We start from the raw sequence: 17,123 nt of genomic DNA on the forward strand, positions 1-17,123 counted from the left end.
CCTTGGCAATTCAGTAAAGACTCTGTAACTGTCCCTTCTCCATCCTAAGACAATCTGGGCATAGATGACAAGGCAAACAGGCTGTCAGCAAACTTATACCTGGATTATTAAGGGTCCAGGCTGGTCTGATAACAGAATTGTCATCCACCCCATTCACATGTTCTTAAGAGCCGGGTTGATGCCCTAAGCCTGTTCTGTATTTGTCTCTGGCTTTTCTGAGCCACACAGAAAAGTCGATATTTCCAGATAAATGATACAAGATTTATCTACAAGTGCTAGTAATCCCACCCACTGTGAAGGCAGAGTGACCATAAACCCCGGATGTGGGGAGGACAGTGTAACAGCAGAACAGTGAGCAAAGGACAACAGGAAACGGACAACAGGCAGATCCAGCTTTCCCCTGGGGCTACAGCTATAACCCGACATCCTTAAATCATTCACTGAGCACTGCAAGCGCAGACTGCAGGCTCACTGAACCAGTCTTCTAAATACAAATAAGTATTTTAATTTGATAGATAATCTATAGTATTTTTAAATGGTTACTGAGCTCATTATAGCTTTGAGTCATTAGAATATAATATTAATAGATGCTAAAAAGGGGAGGGGTCCTTAAAACTCAAAGATTGGGAAAGACTGCCCTTGGTGTTTACTAATCAGTGCCACTTGAACATCCATGATGCTATAAACTTTGAGAATTCACTCTCCTTGGCTGCCACTCCCCTCAAGGAAGAAGGGGGGGAAAATCCTTTGTCCAAGGCTACTGATCTACTTGGCTCAGAAAACACAGCCACCAAAACTATCAAATGAATTTTTGAGTAGGGCAGTTCTTTCTCTGATATGAGAGCCATCCAAGAAAAGATAAGATTCATAAGAATCAGAAGGGAAGAGCTAAAAGTTGCTTCTACACAGAACAATTAATGGCTCTGGAATATGGACTCTAATAAGCCCAGGAGGAAACTGTTGCCTGTAATGATGCATCTCCACTGAAGAGGGAATGAAAGCAAGGATGCGGCTGGGCCCAGATCACAGCCTTTTAAAATTTAACATTACCCAGCACAGAGCTCTGAACAAGGGCAGCATCTCATTCAATATCTATTAATCGCTTCCAAGCTGAATGATGGGAGACCCTAGGTACCAAGTGTGCTCTGTATCCCCCCTCCCTCAAAAGGGAAAGTAGGCATCTGAAAACCAGGTGGTCACTTTGAACTGTGGCTCATGGGGCTTAACATCCAAGGGGCTCCCAAGAGCTGCCAGAACCTGTAGGGATGACTATCACTGCAGATGGTAGAGATCAATATGCCATGAGGGTAAAAAGTAACTGACAAAAAGAAGTCTATGCTGCCCTGAAATAACATGGACGAGACCTGAGTTAGTCTCAACTGCACCAGTCACAGGAGAACAAGACCTTTTCACAGACATAGAAAAACACCAATAAATCAAGAACTGTAAATGTTTTCATACACTTGCCTAAAATACTTTCTGTAGGCCTCAAAAGGGGAAAGAAAAAAAAAGATATCAAAGTCTAAGACTGTAGCAAAATCAGGACAAATTAGCTAATCTCCCCTTAATTCACATTAAGTCACATTATTTTTCTGAAGACTTTTGACAAAATGAGCCCTGGGCTGAGTGTAGCATCCCACCAAGCCTTGGAGAGACAACGCTGCTCACTATAAGATGGCAAAACTCAGGCTTCGGCTCAAGCTACATTTTAGAGAAGAGTTTCTTCCATAACTTAAAAAAAAAATGTTAATGAGAAGGAATGAAAAGGACTCTCACTTTGAATCTGAAGTATTTTTTAATATCACTAAGTGCTATTATTAAATATTCACTATATATGCATGTGTAGACATACACATAAAAATAAGCAGTACAGATGTGGGCAGGAAAATTCTTAGCAAAACCCCCACATATTTCAAATACTGTTCCTCATTATTGTCCTCACCATAATTAGCATGTTACAGCCTAACAGGTGGCTTTCATTTATAGAAGACAAATTTAATGAAATTTGGAGATGGTCCTGTCTCCAGAAACAAATTGGCCATTCTAAAAAAAGTGTACCCCTTAATCTACAAAGGGCTTCCCTGGTGGCTCAGTGGTAAAGAATCCGCCTACCAATGAAGGAGACACAGGTTCGATCCCTGGGTTGGGAAGATCCCCTGGAGAAGGGAATGTCAACCCACTCCAATATTCTTGCCTGGAGAATTTCATGGACAGAGGAGCCCGGCAGGCTACAGTCCATGGGGTCGCAAAGAGTTGGACACAACAGAATGACTAAACAACAACTAATCTACAAAACAAACAGAAATAAACAGAACAAACCCACTTCATGCTGGTTTACCATATCATTCCAATTTCTGAACGTATTAAGGTAAGTAAATTTAATACATTTACTGACAGTTTAAAGTAAACATACCTCAAGGAAAACAAGTCATTATTACGAGCTTTACAAGAAAGGGGAAGAGAAAAAAAAGACTGTCTTTTTTTCCAGCTTGGTAACCCCAGATCTGTTTAACACTCTCCAAATGATAATAGAATTAACCACCACAGACAGGGCTGCCCTATAAATTCTAAATCTTAGGCAAATTTGTGGGCAGTTGTGTTTCGGGTCCTGACCCAGTCATTCTGGACAGACAGACCAGAAAAGTATAAATAGTACTGCTATAAACTAACCATAGCATCTGTCCCTAACAAGGAGGATACAAAAAGTATTTTTATAAAATATGAGGAGACGCTGAATGGACTGTCAACACAGATAGGAATGTTTAATACACTCAAATAAACAAGATATGTGCCTTAACTAGCCAGGCATTGTTTAAATTTAGTGAGTGAAGAGAGGGTCAGACAGGCGACACAGCCTCCCAATTATGCAGAACAATCCTTCAGATCATGTGAAAGCTATAATTAAATGTTGGTACCAATCTCCTCCACCCTTTCTCCCACCTACCTAGAAGTTAATGCATGAATTCAGGATGAGCAAATTCTGATTTGCAAAAAAATAATTCACTTAGTAGAGGAATAAAGCTTTCTGGCACTAAGTCATCCATCTTGGAGGAGAAGAAAAAGCACAATATTTAAAAACAAAAATCCAACATAATAAATACAATAGTTTTATTCTTAGATTACCTTCTTAGTGCATGTTTTCTTTATTCTTCTGTTTGTTTGTTTTAAGCTACCCCACTCCCCGCCTTAAAAGGTATACAGCACCTCTGTTGTTTCCTAGCAGTATCATTTAAGGCTTACTAGAGGTTTGGATTAACTACTAAAAGGTTTGGGTTAACACCGTTTCTATCTGAACATGTAAGGAGAAATTTGTTTCCAGAAAGGGAGATGAGTGGATAAGAGATCTGTGTTGGTTAAAAGATGAGTGGTTACCTGTCTGTCCTTGCATGTGGGCACGCGCGCGCGCACACACACACACACACACACACACACACACACATATTTAGTTACTTAAAATCAGAGTAATTCCCCCCTCCCTTAAGAAATGTTAAAAGCAGACAGCAGAAAGGTTAGGCAGAGGAGAAACCACAAGAAAATAAAGTTCCATGTAAACAGTAAGCACATACCTGGTGGGTGATGCCATTTCCTCTACATTGTAGAGCCCAAGTGCTGGATATTAGCATTATTGCTACTACAGCGCTTCCGATAAAAATGGATCAGCTCTTGCGGACCTGAGAACCAGCTGGCTGCTTGAGAAGTGGTTTCCCCCATATATGATTCAGTCTCCTTGACAAATATACTGCATCGCACTGGATGAGTCATCCGAGGGTTAGTCCGCATTTTATAGGCCTGTTGTGTCATTACTCACATTCAACATCCTGCTTCTCAAAAGTGGAAGCTGGAAGCCTGACAGCTGACAGATGCTTTTTCCAATTAAAATATTGTTTTAAAAAAAAAATTCCTGTAAGTTACGATGATCAATCATGGATACTGTGAAATGACCAGGGGAGTAAATGGCACAGCTCAATACCCAAGACTACAGTCTAGAGAACCACAAGTACAAGTTGTTTACCTGCCCCATCCCTGCTGAACAAATAATTTTGTTCAGCACTGAAAACAAAGACCCTTGCCCTCCTCTTTTAAGCTCAGTGGAACTAGCTCAGGCATTTTGGTTCTTATGTTGTAAGGTTACCAAGTCGCAGGATCTTTGTGGGAAAAAAAAAAGATACCATGTCAAAATTTTGTCCCTGGGATAATGCTGTTAGGCGGGTAGTGGCACTGTGTTTACAAAATGTCTACTTTAAAGAAAAAGTATGCTTGGGATGAAATGCTATAATATCTGAGATTTGTTATGAAATATTTTTGACCCCCTAAAAGGGAAGTTTAAAGAAATGTGACAAAATCTTGATTACTGTTGCATCTGTTTAGCGAGTATGTGGGAATTCGCTCCATTATTCTCTCTCCTTGACACTGTGCATAACAAAATGTTTTCAAAAATTAAAAAAGAAATTCAGTTCCTGTGGTCTAACTGTACTGACACTTTTCTAGTTAGTATGAACTCACCATACATGTCAATGGGGGCATCATATGTGGCCTGGTGGGTGTGGGGGCTCCCAGCTGGAAGGCATGATACACAGATCCTGAGGTCACTGTGAGGGCTGCCCCCATCCCCTGAACCAACGCCTAGTGCCTTCACCTCCCAAGCCTGTCTGGAGGCTATTCCTCACGCTTTCTTTCAGGATGTAAGCCCCAGCTTTGTTGGGAGCTCAGTGTTGACATTATGAGGGAGGGGTGACCTGCCAGCTTCCTTATATGGTTTTGGAAAGTCTCCAGTAGAGGTTATGTAAGTCTGACTTGAGTCCTCTCGCACCAACCAGGTGGCACAAGATTTGCACGACTCGCTTTATGCTCAAATTGGATTACTTAAACCACCGGAAGGAGGAAGAGAGGTTTGATTTTATGGCCAGAAAAAACCCATATATGGAAGCTCCAATGTATGTTACAGGAAATCACTCTTGAAACTAGATGTTGTTTAAAAAGTCATCTGTGTTGCTAGGTACGTTTTCAAAGTGCGACAAGTCATCACAGGACACTGGAAAGACAGAGGTCCTATGATAGGAAAGGAGGAAGTATCAGGCCGAGGCTCCCACCTCAGTCAACAGCCAACCCAGTCCTCAAGGGACTGGGCCCAAGAAGGCTGCAAACCGGCTGCAAATGGTTACGACGGCCCCCATACCACATCATGTGACCCTCACAAATCCAAAATGTTCACAACTGTGTGGCCCAGAATGGAAGCCTTTCCAGTTTTGAAATTCTTTCCTCAATCAGACTGTAAGCTACAGGCTTATCAAAAGGTCCCCTTGAAATTTAAAAATAATCTTTCACATACTTGGAAAGTAAAACTGACCTTAGCGCAACAGGTAAAAATGGGAGGGGGTGGAATTAACTTCCAGCCTAATCTGTGTTTCCATGAAGTGAAGAAATAAATCCATAGTTCATTAAAGAACTGTAGAATTCATATTTCACTAATTAAAAACACAAGAGTAATAACAATAATAATGTAAACGAATGAGAATATGGCAAATATGGTAAAATGCTAACAAATGGAGATTTGGATATAAAGGAGTTCTTCATACTATCCATTTCACACTTAGAGAAGAGTTGCAAGTTTCAAAATAAAGTTAAACACAGAAACAAAAGAAAATATATAACCCTTGTTACCAAAAGATGTTTATGGATTTAATAACCACCACAGTTTTGCTGCTGCTACCCTCACCTAAAGAGATGGGACACCAGACCACCTGACCTGCCTCTGGAGAAACCTGCATGCTGGTCAGGAAGCAAGTTAGAACTGGACATGGAACAACGGACTGGTTCCAAATAGGGAAAGGAGTACGTCAAGGCTGTATATTGTCACCCTGCTTATTTAACTTATATGCAGAGGACATCATGAGAAACGCTGGGCTGGAGGAAGCACAAGCTGGAATCAAGATTGCTGAGAGAAATATCAATAACCTCAGATATGCAGATGACACCACCCTTATGGCAGAAAGTGAAGAAGAACTAAAGAGCCTCTTGATGAAGGTGAAAGAAGAAGTGAAAAAGTTGGCTTAAAGCTCAACATTCAGAAAACTAAGATCATGGCATCCGGTCCCATTACCTCATGGCAAACAGATGAGGAAACAGTGGTTGACTTTATTTTTCTGGACTCCAAAATCACTGCAGATGGTATTGCAGCCATGAAATTAAAAGAGGCTTACTCCTTGGAAGGAAAGTTATGATCAACTTAGACAGCATATTGAAAAGCAGAGACATTACTTTGCCAACAAAGGTCCGTCTAGTTAAGGCTATGGTTTTTCCAGTGGTCATGTATGGATGTGAGAGTTGGACTATAAAGAAAGCTGAGCACAGAAGAATTGATGCTTTTGAATTGTGGTGTTGGAGAAGAAAGTCTTGAGACTCTTGAGAGTCCCGTGGACAGCAAGGAGATCCAACCAGTCCATCCTAAAGGAAATCAGTCCTGAATATTCATTGGAAGGACTGATGCTGAGGCTGAAACTCCAATACTTTGGCCACCTGATGCGAAGAGCTGACTCATTTGAAAAGACCCTGATGCTGGGAAAGATTGAGGGCAGGAGGAGAAGGGGACGACAGAGGATGAGATGGTTGGATGGTATCACCGACTCAATGGACATGGGTTTGGGTGAACTCTGGGAGTTGGTGAAGGACAGGGAGGCCTGGCGTGCTGTGGCTCATGGGGTCACAAAGAGTCGGACATGACTTGAGCAACTGAACTGAACTGAACCCTCACCTATCAAAAAAAAAAAAAAAAAAAAAACTTAGACCTAAATGTAAACATTAGGAAGGGTTTCCCTGGTGGCTCAATGGTAAAGAGTCTGCCTATCAAGACAGAAGATGTGGGTTCAATCCCTGGGTCAGGAAGATCCCCCAGAACAGGAAACGGCAACTCATTCCAGTATTCTTGCTGGGAAATTCCATGGACAGCGGAGCATGGAGGGCTATAGTCCACGGGGCTGCAAAGAGCCGGACCCAACTTAGCGACTAAACAACAACAACGAACATTGGGAAAGCCTCTGGGTTAGGACCCCTCATAGGGTCTTCCTTGCAGACAATTTTATAATAGGCTCCAAAACAAAAATAAAAGCTAAACAAACCCCCCAAGCACACATTTTTGGAAGAAAACATACTACATCCTCGAGAATATTGTTTTCTTGTTTAGTCCTGCATCTCACAAACTGATTTGACTACAAGAACCCCTCACCCATTCCTATCCCTAAGAGTTGAAGCAAGCACTTTGGGAACTACTGCTATAAATCATGGGTTACAGAATGCTTCCCCCCTCCCAATCTTTTATTTTTTAAGTTTTCTTCAGAACTCACCTCACTTGTAACAACAAAAAAGATGTCCAGACTTGGTTTCTGTGCTTTGTAATGGAGATTTCTATTTGGCTGACTTCCTGGTGGCTCAGCCCCTAAAGAATCTGCCTGCAATGTGGGAAATGCCAGTACAGTCCGTGAGTTGGGAAGATCCCCTGGAGAAGGGAATGGCAACCCACTCTAGGATTCTTGCCTGCAGAGTCCCATGGACAGAAGAGCCTGGTGAGCTACAGTCCATGGGGTTGCAAAGAGTTGGACACGATGGAGCGACTCACACACATGCACATGCTGGATTGCTGGAGGTTTCCCGACCACACAACGGTGTCCTTGCCACCGTTCGTGCCAGTTAAGGACCCTGCACCTGTGCAGGGCAGGCTGATGGCTCTCACTGGGTGTTGGTGTCTCTGTTAAAGAGGGGGCAGTTCCTGGGCAAGGCCATCCGAAGGAGCGGCGTGGGCCCAGCTCCACTTCACCTTACTCATTATCAGTACTGGGTCTTGGAATGTGAAAGCCAGCCTGGAAATCTTTGACTTCTTAATCCCCTAGGTCTTCACATATTCATCTCCTAGCACTGATTTTGGGGTGTTAAGGAGCAGAACTCACTGGGAAGAACATTTTAATTCTTGCAATATATTACATTATATAAGAGTTTTAGCAATTATCTGTATGTATGTATTGGGGGTGTGTGGCTAAAGCCCAAATACTAGTTAATGTTAAGATTTAAAAGCATAAAATTAAATGTGAATGTAAATGATGTAGGTACCAAAGACTGTGTGTAGTGGTAAAGAGCTTGAAAGTGAAAGTGAAAGTCACTCAGTTGTGTTCAACTCTTTGTGACCCCATGGGCTATACAGTCCATGAAATTCTCTAGGCCAGAATACTGGAGTAGGTAGCCTTTCCCTTCTCCAGGGATCTTCCCAACCCAGGGATCAATCCCAGGTCTCCCACATTGCAGGTGGATTCTTTACCAGCTGAGCCACAAGGGAAGCCCAGGAAAACTGGAGTGGGTGGCCTATCTCTTCTCCAGGGGAACTTCCCGACCCAGAAATTGAACCAGGGTCTCCTGCATTGCAGGTCGATTCTTTACCAACTGAGCTATCAGGGAGCTTGAGCCTGGAGTTGAATTATCTTGGTTAAAATCCCATATGGCCCTTACTTATGTAACTTCTCTAAGCCTTTTCTTCTTTGTCTATAAAATGGGCATAATACTATTAACAATCTCAGAGAAGCATTCTGAATGGGATAAATGCCATCATACACAAAAAGTACTTAGCATATGGCCTGGCCACTTACAGAGCACTTGTTCATTTGTGCAAACAATGATGAGGATGTCTGCAAGTTTTATGAATCTAGACTGTCACGGGCAGGCACATTGTGGCCAGTCACCACACTGGTCTGATCACCTATCATCTGCGGCCACTTCAGAGGTATAAACGCAGGACTGAGCAGTTGTGACAGAAACCATATGGTCCCCAGAGCTGAAAATATTTACTATCCAGACCTTTACAGAAAAAGTTTTTCAACCCCCTGGTGACCACCATTTGGGTGGATAAAGAACCAGGTCTTTTCCCTATAGAAGTTTTGGTCATTGTTCCCTTATTCTGCTTAATATCTCAATTTAGAACCAGATGCACGAGTATTATTTATGGTGATCTGGTCCACATGAGCTGTGTAGCTCATGCTTTCCTTATAATGCAGAATACTCACTATAGCACTCCATCTCATGGCGGGTGGGGAAATCTACAGAGCCTGAGGTTGTCTGCTGGTCTTTCCTGTCTCCCCTCCTTCCTGACCTCCCCTATTTCAGAGTCCAGTGACCCCAGCTGATGTGAGTCCACAGCTGTAATTCTCCTCCCCCAAGTCACATCTGTGCATTATGTTGAAACCACATGTGTCCCCAGAGCCTCAGGCAAGAGGTGAAAGATGATCTGGAAGAGGCACTCAGGAAGCTGTGCCAACAGAAATGAAGGGTGCTTTCAAGAGGGCTGGACAGCCATGGGCGGGATTCATACTGCCTGAGGGACCTTCAGAAATGGGGGGCTGCTCCAACTCGGCTGCTGCCCGCAGGAGTCCAGTAAGGAGACTGTGGACCAACCCAGAAAAATGAAGAACACGCCTCAAAGGCTGGTCCCAAGATGTATCACTGCATCCATCGTGCTGCCTATTTTCTTTGGCAGGAATGCTTGTTTATTTGGGGAAAATAAACCCACAGCATTAATGGATAATGCAGGTGAAGGGACTCTTGGGACTGGCCTCTGGGAGAGGAAATTTGAACAAAAGAAACCATTCACACTGCTTTCAGTTAGTTCTCTTATTAAAAAAAAAAACCAAAACCCAAAAAACAGTCGTAGCCAGCTGCTGGGACAGAGACTGTATCTGGGGTGCACTTGGAGTCTTTTTGGAGGTCACTTGCATTCCTGGCAAATATCAACATCCCTGTGAGGTCAGTCCAATAGAAAACGGCCTGTGTTACATACTAAAGTGAAGGATGATGGCTGCGCTGGAGCTGGTCAAGGAAAAGAAGGGAGGCAGACGGTTTCTGTTGTTACATCTTGAGAGCAGCAGGTCAGAGATGGCACATAGAGCGACATATATCCCTTGAAGCCAAGTCAGTGTTCAGCTGTGTTCCTTAAAGTGTGACTGTCTAACACAGGGGTAAAATAAGACTCTCTCCAAAGCTCATGGTTAATTTAGGGATGTCTTTGGTAAGAGCCAGAAGACCTGCAATGATTAAACACATATGAGCTATTAACCTAAGTAGATTTTTTTTTTTTTTAAAGAGACCACATGATGTGAAAACCTTTCAGAGCTGGGCTTATGGATTCAGCCAGGTATCTTTAGGGAAAGGCAACAGCAACTCACATTTACCCAGTGCTCATTTGAAGTGGGGTGATATATGACTATATCAACACAGCCACAATTTTTGTTGATGGCCTCAAGGGAGAAAAGAGGGATGAGTGACTAGGTCGACTTAGGTTAGATAGTCTAAGTTTTTTCAGAACAGGATGTTCTACAAATAAGACTGATAAAAGAAGAAGAAGGACTCTGAAATACATCAGAAATATGGGAACGTCACCCTGGAAAATTACTGAAGGAGCCATGGACTTGATGAGCAAGGAATAGATAAAAGCATTCCGGGTCTGGGTCCATGGTAGGGCTGCAGGCCAGGCGTCCATCAGATCATGTTGCCTTCCAAACTGGACTAAGTTAACACGGCAACAGGACTTAGACTCAGAGATCCGGGCTGGAGACAGAAGCCAAGCTTCTAGGGGTAGGACTTTAAGTTCAGGGGATGAAGTCGCCTCAAGATGTGGAAAGACACACATACACACACACTCTCTCTCTCTCTCCCTCAACACACACAGGAGTGCGTAATGGGTAACTATCTAGTGAACCTGACATCTGCCAGGCTGAACAGTGAGGTAGGTCTATGCTTGAAATCTCTGCTGAGGCTTCCCTGGTGGCTCAGATGTTAAGAATCCACCTACAATGCAGGAGACCTGGGTTCAATCCCTGGGTCAGGAAGATCCCCTGGAGAAGAGAATGGCTACCTACTCCAGTATTGTGGCCTGAAAAATCCCATGGACAGAGAGGCCTGGCGGGCTACAAGTCCATGGGGTCACAAAAAGTCAGATACGACTGAGCAACTAACACTTTGTCACTTCTTCACTTCATGCTTGAGGCTTATTCCTCAAGGTACACTTGTATCATGGGGATCACAGCACAGACTGAACATATTGGACCCAAATTTCCATCAGGTCAGCTCAGCCCACCCTGTTGTTTTCCTAACTTGCAGCCAGAATTAGATGTGAAGCCGCTCAAACATTGTACAGTTCCAGGGATAGTCTTCAGAAGAGGAATCTAACCACTCACCTTGATTGCTGCTGGTCACCAAAAAGTTATCCAAGACAATGGTAGCCACCTGTTTGTCAGATGGCTCTACAGATATTTGACTGTGGAAACAGAAATCTTTTCTGAGAACTCCTAACAGTAACTTTTTAATCATCCACCTATGTACATAGCACACATGACTTGGGCTAGAAACCCTGCAAATTTATTCTATTGGGAAGCAGTAGCCTGGGTCACAAGTAGCTTCCCTTGTGGCTCAGCTGGTAAAGAATCTGTCTGCAATGTGGGAGACCTGGGTTCAATCCCTGGGCTGGGAAGATCCCATGGAGAAGGGAAAGGCTACCCACTCCAGTATTCTGGCCTGGAGAATTCCATGGACTGTATAGCCCATGGGGTCACAAAGAGTCGGACACGACTGAGCGACTTTCACTTCACTTCACAGCTTGGGCTTAACTTTACCATTAGTTGTATGACCTCAAGATGCAGAGACCCTTCCTTGTATAGAAAACTCAGGGCTTAAACTAGTTTAGTCTCTCAAGCTCCAAAGTTGTACAGAGAATGGACTGATAACAGGAAAACTGCCTAGTGATGCAAGCAGACAGAGAAGACAGACGAGTGGAGAGCTGGGCAGTGCTGGAGGAGCCAGGGGCACAGTCATGTTCCTGACCCTGGATCTCAGAGGCCAGCTTAAACTAACCCACCTGTTTAAAGGATGTGACTCTCATGCCGAAGCTAGAACTGACTTTTCCTTACCAACATTAGTCAACAATAGCAGCTAATGTCAACATTAGCCACGCTTGTGTTATAGGCAGGTGCTGAGCCTTACAATCTCACAGAACTTCTAATCACAGACAGACTGGAGAGGGGGAACAGCCTAGCATACCTTCTTCTCCATCTCCATGGCCATTGGTACCACAGTGACAGCATCTCTCTAGGATTTGCATGTAACCTTTGCCATTGGACTTGAGATGCTTAAGTTTTTTTTTTTCTTCTTTTTTGTTTTTACTTTTGTAGCTCAGCATATGGCAAATGGTAAACCCTTGGCAGATTGAATTTCTTTCATTCATTCAACAGACACATTATCCTTTATTGCTTAATAGAGGGTGGAGATGAAGATTATAGAAAGGGAAGAAACGACAGAAAGGTGGTGACAAACTCTTGAAATGTGTATTTTTTTCTTCATTACAGAAGTATTAGGTTTATGGCAGAGCATTTAGGGAATACAAAGAAAAACATTCACCTGAGATGAAATCTACGTGGTATAACTTAAGAGCATTACCTGTGTCTAAAGTTATGTGATGCGTGTTTACTAATTTAATGTATTCTTTGCCACTACCTGAATCCTGTTAAAAAATAATTGGGAAATAATATTTTCCTATTTTTCTATTTAATCATTTCTGATTTAAAAAACACAAAAGATAATGTGTTCAGGGCTTAGCCAGATATTTTGTCCCCCCATTTTAGTTCAGCATCCCCGAAGGGAGGGTAAGTAATTTATGGGTTTAGCACCATATAAGCTTTAGAGGTGCTAGTGGTAAAGGATCTGCCTGCCAATGCTGGAGACATAAGAGATGCAGGTTCAAATCCTGGGTCAGGAAGATCCCCTGGAGGAGGCCATAGCAGCCCACTCCAGTATTTTTGCCTGGAGAGTCCTCATGGACAGAGGAGCCTAGTGGGTTACAGTCCATAGGATCACAGAGTTGGACATGACTGAGCGACTTAGCAAGCCTTAGATATTAACTAAAAACCAGAAGAGCAGCCTAGAATTCTAAAATGAGTCTCAGAGGTATCTATTTCTACACTAACCACATTTGACAGAGGAGGTAACTAAGACCAGTGGCCACGTTTCTTATTCAGATACAGCTGTACCAGCAGGAAAGCAATGGGCCTGAGACCTGTGACACTCAGCCCATCACTCCTTACTGAGAATTACCTGCCTGGCTGAACCCCAAATCACCCCTACATTCTGTCACACTGTTCACTTCTGGTTTTTGAAAAGCAATCAGATGATTCCAAAACAAGAAAAGCAGATGACAGTGTCCAGAATATGTCCCTGCTCTAGAATTCTCGGTGGCAGGTTAAGTAAACCACCATCAGGTTAGCCGAAGTCACTCATTATTCTGTAAAGTGCTTCTGATTATTTAAAAAATGGGCCAGTGAACCTGAGTTAGGGCTTGCTGATCAATGTACTGCAACTATCAGATAAAGATTACAGATCACTGACACAGGCACCCACTTCTCGAGGCACAGGTGGTGAGCATACAACTTGCTTCAGGTGTCCCCCTTTCCCAGGAACCCCAGTGGTCCTTCCCGGCTGCAAGAGGGGAGGAAAGAATTCAAAGTACTTCACCAAACAAAGAACCTTGCTCTGGGTGAAGCTAGTTAAGGTGAAGGTGGCTTCTAGGGAAGTCTCACATATTCACGGTTAACCTTCCAAATTCAACAGCACCTGCTCAGTCAGAGAACAGAAGCAAGAGGCTGGGTATATTTAAAGACAGAAGAGGCTCTTCCTCTGGAGGAAACACAGCCCCCAGTGTCAGCAGAGATCTGGGGACCCTTCATCCACGTGTGTCTCCTGGTCCACTGCTCCCCTTGATGTGACTCTGGTATTTAAAGACACACTACAGGGACATCCCCGGTGGCCAGCAGTTAGGACTCTGCGCTTCCACTGCAGGGGGTACCGGTTCCATCCTTCGTCAGGAAACTAAGATCCCACATGCCATGTGGCGTGGCCAAAAGAATAAATAAAAATAAAAAATAAAGATGTGGTACATATTCATCTCTCAACATGGACTCTAAATGCTAGCCGACCACCTCATTTCCTGCTCCATCATAAAAACAGTGGTCCTGAAAAAAACAAACAAACAAACACACACACACAAAACAAAGCAGTGGTCCTTCTTCCTAAGACTGGAGGGAGGAGGTAAAAGATTGCATGCTGGCCTCCTAAAGAGCTGTCAAGGGTACTTATGAGTGATTTTCATCATGTGTAAAACTCAACTCAGAAGAGATGACATGTCCCTGATTGAGCCTCACCTGACCAGCACCCACCCCTGCACAGTACTCGGTAAAGCACTCACCGGAGGAAGAACAGAGGAGCGCTTACTCACTCCCTTCACTTGGCTGCCATTGAAAAGGACAGCCTTCAAGTCTTATTAAAAGAAGTATCAGATGGCTACGGGGGAACAGCGGAGGGGAACGGACAATGAATGCAGGTCCCCCCTATCTTATAAACGAAAAACCAAAAAGCAAGCCCCAAATGCACAAACTGGACTAAAATATAAAAGGTGTGTTTGTGACAGAGCCAAGAAAAAGTCCTGTGTGTCCTTGAATTTCATCTTTCTGAGTGCTTTTGAACAGGGTTTGTTCCTATGTGTTCTTTGTTTGAAGTCGCCCCCAAAATCCTCTCTGCTCCTCTTTCTCCACTCAACAGGGAGGAAACTGTTCCATGGACTTCATTTGTTTGTCTCCTTCGGGCCCTGAGGAATTGTCTCTGCTACAGAGAATATGCAGGATATGAAGAGCAAGTCTTAACATTAGAACATTCCACATGACCAGGGTGGGACCGGTTCAGCTCAGAGGGATTCTGCTGCCACTGAATAGAAGCTGAAAAGAAATACAAACGTAGACAACACGGTGCACAGGATGCCAACATTTAAGCAAAAGATTACTCCAAGAGAGACGCCACGCCCTCTCTCCTCAGCTCCCCACCACGCCTCCTCCTTAGAAGACAGCCGCTAACTGTGCCGGAGGACACAGCAGCCCACTTCCCCTGCCCCCTACATTTCAACTTTGGATCTTGTCAGCTCAGTTTATATTTCAGGATGAGGAAGGGGGAATGCCTAGGGGCTGCCCAATAGCACCAAATATTTATAATCTACTGCTGAGCAAGGCATCATGGGAAGAACAGGGCACACATTCCCTGGGCTGGCTAGAGCTTCACTGGCCTATTCCACAACAGACCTGGCCTGTTTAAGTAAGGGTAATCTGTAAAACAGATTAGCCAGGGCATAGTAAGTAATCAATTTATCTGCACAATGTTAAGTATAGATGTATCTATTCTTTGTGATTTCATTAACTGTTCTGCTTAGGCAACACATTCATGATTCATAAATCAAACTATAAAAAGGTATACTATCATGACATCCCATCTGTCCGGTTCCTTCTTTCACCGAACAAACCTGTAGTAGCCACCTTTTGTAAGTTGTGTATCCTTCCAGGGTTTATGCAAATTTATCTTTACTCACCCTTTCTCACAAAAAAGGTAGCATGTCATTCACATGTTCTGGATTTTGCTTTTTATCCATTGGAGATCTCTCCACATGGGAACAGAGACAACTGATTCATTCTCTTTTTACATCTGAACAATATCTACTACTAGGATGCACCACGGTTTACTTAACTGGTCCCTTATTAATGAACATTTAGGCTCTTCTGAACCTTTTGCCCTTGAAAACAATTTTGTGATGAACAACTTTATATATCAGAGTTGCCTTTATACATTAAGATGTCTACTTACTGCTCTGTAACTACCTGAGATATCTCTGGTACAGAGATAGAAAGAAGAAGATCTTACAACTGCAAATCCATCTGAAATCAAGACAAAGCCCCTCTAAAGCAAACACACACACACACAATTATGGAAGTATATAAAAGAAGATTTTGATTTGGTATGATAGATATAGAGTAGGTACTCCATCGACATTTGTAGAAGTGAGACGGAATTCAATTATTATTTAGCGTGCCCGTTCTGCATTCTTTTCCTTCTCCTGCTTACCACCCCCACCCAAAGCCTCACCATTCATTCATTCTAGGGGCTATTCATTCTAACAGCAATCTATCTCATAGACACCATGCCCAAGCAATGACTATGAGGTGTCTGGTGCTACCTAAGAGAGCAGAGAGCAACCCTGTCTGTCCCTGGTCATTACCTGAACCCAAACCCAAAGGTTCAGCAGGAGGTGCAGGCACAGAGCCATCTGCACCCCTGGGGATGGCTGTAGGCTGCTCCTTGCATCAGAGCCTATGTCCCAGGTAAACACCCCCAAGTCAACAGCAAACGGGGCCCAGCAGCAAAGCCCAGAGAGAGTCCAAGGGGCAGTCTGAGCCCTTCCCAGACACCGCCTCCAGCACAGGAGCAGGAAATTCTAAGCTGTTCACGGAGCTGACTCATAATCCTCTTTTCACAAGCATCCTGAAGGTTCTATTCTAAGTTTACCAAAGGGAACATGCCTTCAGGCAGAAGCAGAGCAGCACACAAGTGGTTGCGGCTGGGGCTTCCATGAGCATTTCCTCCATGACAGGTCAAGGTCCCACCAGAAGGGCTAAGAAAAGTACTGAAGAGACCAAATGCCATTTACACCTTCTTGCAGAGGTCACACGCATCATTACCTGTGTTTGCACACAGTGATGGCTTAATTACCCCAGGGTTATGGTCAAACATTAAAAATGAATTATGCTTCTGTGGGCCCTAATTGGAACAAACCAAATGTATAAGGGCATTTTTAAAACAAATGGGAAAAAAAACTGAACATGGATTTGCTATTACGTGAAATTGCATAATTACTGTTAATTTTCTTAGGTGTGACGATAGTGTTGTGGTTCTATTTTTAGGTCATTATTTCTTAGAGATACATATTGAAAGATTTATGGATGAAATGATGCATGAAATCTGCTTTAAAATACCCCGTCCCACCCTATCGCCCCCCCACCAAAGTGTGTGTTGAATGAATGCTGAGTCGTGAGTACACGGTGTCCATTACACTGCCTTCTTTATCTTTGAGATTAGGTAAGTCACTTTATAAGAAAACAGTTGTTATAATAGCTAAATTCCACTGAGACCTCACTACTGATGAGAACAGGCAGCTCAACCCCTAAGGGTGATACCTCAGCCCCAGATGATAAAGGGTTGGTGACCACACAAAACCAAGTCAACTC

General features: G+C 43.4%; 1 protein-coding gene across 3 annotated transcripts in view; it reads right to left on the reverse strand.

The window, feature by feature from the left end:
• SPRED2 (sprouty related EVH1 domain containing 2) overlaps nucleotides 1–17,123 on the reverse strand; it is a 123,825-nt gene that overhangs the window by 53,285 nt on the left and 53,417 nt on the right. Inside the window, exon 1 of one of the 3 annotated variants that reach the window (XM_020888274.2) lies at nucleotides 3,567–3,725. The exons of the other annotated variants lie outside the window; for them this stretch is intronic. Within the exon in view, the coding sequence (XP_020743933.2) occupies nucleotides 3,567–3,583 (17 nt within the window). The 5' untranslated portion in view covers nucleotides 3,584–3,725. Of the gene's footprint in view, nucleotides 1–3,566; nucleotides 3,726–17,123 lie in introns of those variants that run through there. 3 annotated transcript variants of the gene reach the window in all.

The sequence above is a fragment of the Odocoileus virginianus genome, chromosome 2, assembly GCF_023699985.2.
Source record: "Odocoileus virginianus isolate 20LAN1187 ecotype Illinois chromosome 2, Ovbor_1.2, whole genome shotgun sequence".
Lineage (NCBI taxonomy): Eukaryota > Metazoa > Chordata > Mammalia > Artiodactyla > Cervidae > Odocoileus > Odocoileus virginianus.